The sequence below is a fragment of the Vicia villosa genome, unplaced genomic scaffold (assembly GCF_029867415.1).
Source record: "Vicia villosa cultivar HV-30 ecotype Madison, WI unplaced genomic scaffold, Vvil1.0 ctg.000509F_1_1, whole genome shotgun sequence".
In the NCBI taxonomy this organism is placed as follows: Eukaryota; Viridiplantae; Streptophyta; class Magnoliopsida; order Fabales; family Fabaceae; genus Vicia; species Vicia villosa.
This window is the reverse complement of record NW_026705242.1, coordinates 74,947-77,206: the sequence shown is the minus strand read 5'-3', so window position 1 is coordinate 77,206 and position 2,260 is coordinate 74,947. Positions and strand designations below refer to the sequence as shown.

The window sequence follows — 2,260 nt, the reverse complement described above, 5'->3', positions numbered from 1 at the left end:
TACCAGAAAGGAGGGTTAAACATGCAATTTGTAAGATCATTGATCATTTACTCACAAAAACCCCTTTTTTCCCAAACATGGCATAAACCCCATAGAATACCCCAAGGTCTCTATCTATGAGACTCACCTGAAATTGAAGAAGAGGACTGCGAAAATCAGAAGCAAGAGTGATGAGAATGGTTGGATCAAGGTGCATGCAAGCTGTATGTTGAATGGTCTTCTTCTTCCTCCCTCTCCTTTCACGTTTCTTTCTCCCTTCCTCTCTACAAATTCTGTTTTTGTTCCAAGGACAAGAAAATGAACTCAACCAAACAACTCCTTAAGTCTTAGTGTTAGGTGAAATGACCACAATACCCCCTAACTAGACTTTATTTCCCATGATGCCATTTAGTTACATTCTAACTAAATAGAAAATAAATAGGATATTACATACCATCTCTTTGATTTCTTGACACTATCATGTTCTTTTCACGTTATTGATTCAAATTCCTCTATCAATTGTTTGAAAATGCTATTGTATGTTGTTTAATTCCATTTGGTATCTCTAGGGATTTAGAATCTTTGGTCAAATTTAATTGAGATTGATGATGTATCTGTGAAGTTAGAGTTGAGATTTGATTAGGAAAGAGAGTATTTTCGATTTCGCATTTGATTTCGTTGTTGTTCGAGGAGTACGAACACATGGAGGCATGAGTTTGATATTAGGAAGTAGAACAGAGAATGCAGCGGAGGTGGATTAGGGTAAAAGAGCCTTTTGTAACTATAATTTATGAGATATTGAGTTATATGCTGGAGCACAATTGGATTGCATATGAGCAATCTCTGAAAGCAAATCCAGTTTTAGCTAAAATGGAAATAAGTGGAGTTGTTTACTCAATTGGAGATTGGATTGCCCAGGTATGTTTTCGACTTGTGAAATTTATGAATTGCTCATGTGGTACATGGTTTTTTTATCAGTTTCTTATAGGTTACTACCAAAATGTTATACAGTGCTACAAAGGGAAGCCTATGTTTGAGTTTGATCGGGCGCGGCTATTCAGATCTGGTCTTGTTCGATTTACTCTCCATGGATCACTTTCTCATTATTACTACCAACTGTGTGAGGTGATTATTTTACATCTTTGGTTTGGATTTTGGGATTATTTGGTTTTATTATGTTAATGGGTAAAATTGTTTGCGTTGTTTGACTTTCACAGAATCTTTTTCCTTTTCAAGAATGGTGGGTTGTCCCTACTAAAGTTGCTTTTGATAAAACTGTGGGGTATGCTATTTCGATCAACATCTACTTTGTGGTTTTGGGCTTGTTATGGTTCGATTCCTTGACTAACATATATGGTGAACTCAATTCAACATTTGTGCCACTGCTTACTGTAAGAACCTACTTGTTTTTTATGACTCGTTTAAGCTTATCTACAAACATAAGCATTTGTGAGAGTGTTTGGAAGAGCTTATGAAAACAACTTATGATATGTCCATAACCTGCTTTCACCTTATTTCTATAAGCTTTTTATGATAGTTTATGAAAACAGCTTATGGTTTATATAAAAATAGTTTGACTTGATTTTATATTTTTATTATAAAAATAGTTTATACATAATCACTTATATAATAAGCACTTAATTAAGTTGTACTCTGTGATAACTTTCCTCTTTGTTTACATACCTTTAATTTCATTGCAATTTCATAGGCAAAATGAAACATCAAAATCATGTTACAGAGCATCCCTTGCTATAGATGATAATAAAGTAAAAGGAGAAAGTTGATGAAGTGACCAAGTCTTGTAAAGGACGATTATTACCTATAATAAGGGACAATTTGTAAGGGAGGAATTCTATAGTACAACTAACAATTCAAGGATGAACTTGTATGATGAAATCTTAAACTGTGTATACTGTTTTTACGAATAGACCATTATTTGATTAGAAATTTATTTCTGTTTAGATGACTAAAATTTTGATCTAATGTGCTTCACAGGCAGGTTGGAAGCTTTGGCCTTTTGCTCATTTGATTACTGTAATACCCCAGTTATGCGACACCGGTATTTTCCTTTAATTGATTATTTGTGCAATACAAGGATACTTTGGTCTTGTTTCAATCTAATGGATGTTGTGTATATTCACATGTCAAGAATTATTAAAGGAATTAGTTGGATTATAACTAGATGGCAAACTAGTAATTTTGGCATGGTTAGAGGGCACATTGGTCATTAAACATGATTGCATGAGCTTAAGACATTGTTTGGCTTATAGATCAGAATTTA

General features: G+C 33.7%; 1 protein-coding gene across 1 annotated transcript; it reads left to right on the top strand.

The window, feature by feature from the left end:
• The first annotated feature begins 720 nt into the window (after nucleotides 1–720).
• On the top strand, nucleotides 721–2,052 carry LOC131629111 (protein SYM1-like). The gene is made up of 4 exons (XM_058899914.1): nucleotides 721–897; nucleotides 991–1,104; nucleotides 1,197–1,370; nucleotides 1,975–2,052. Exons 1-4 carry the CDS (start codon nucleotides 721–723, stop codon nucleotides 2,050–2,052), a joined length of 543 nt encoding a protein of 180 aa, XP_058755897.1.
• Nucleotides 2,053–2,260: the final 208 nt, after the last annotated feature.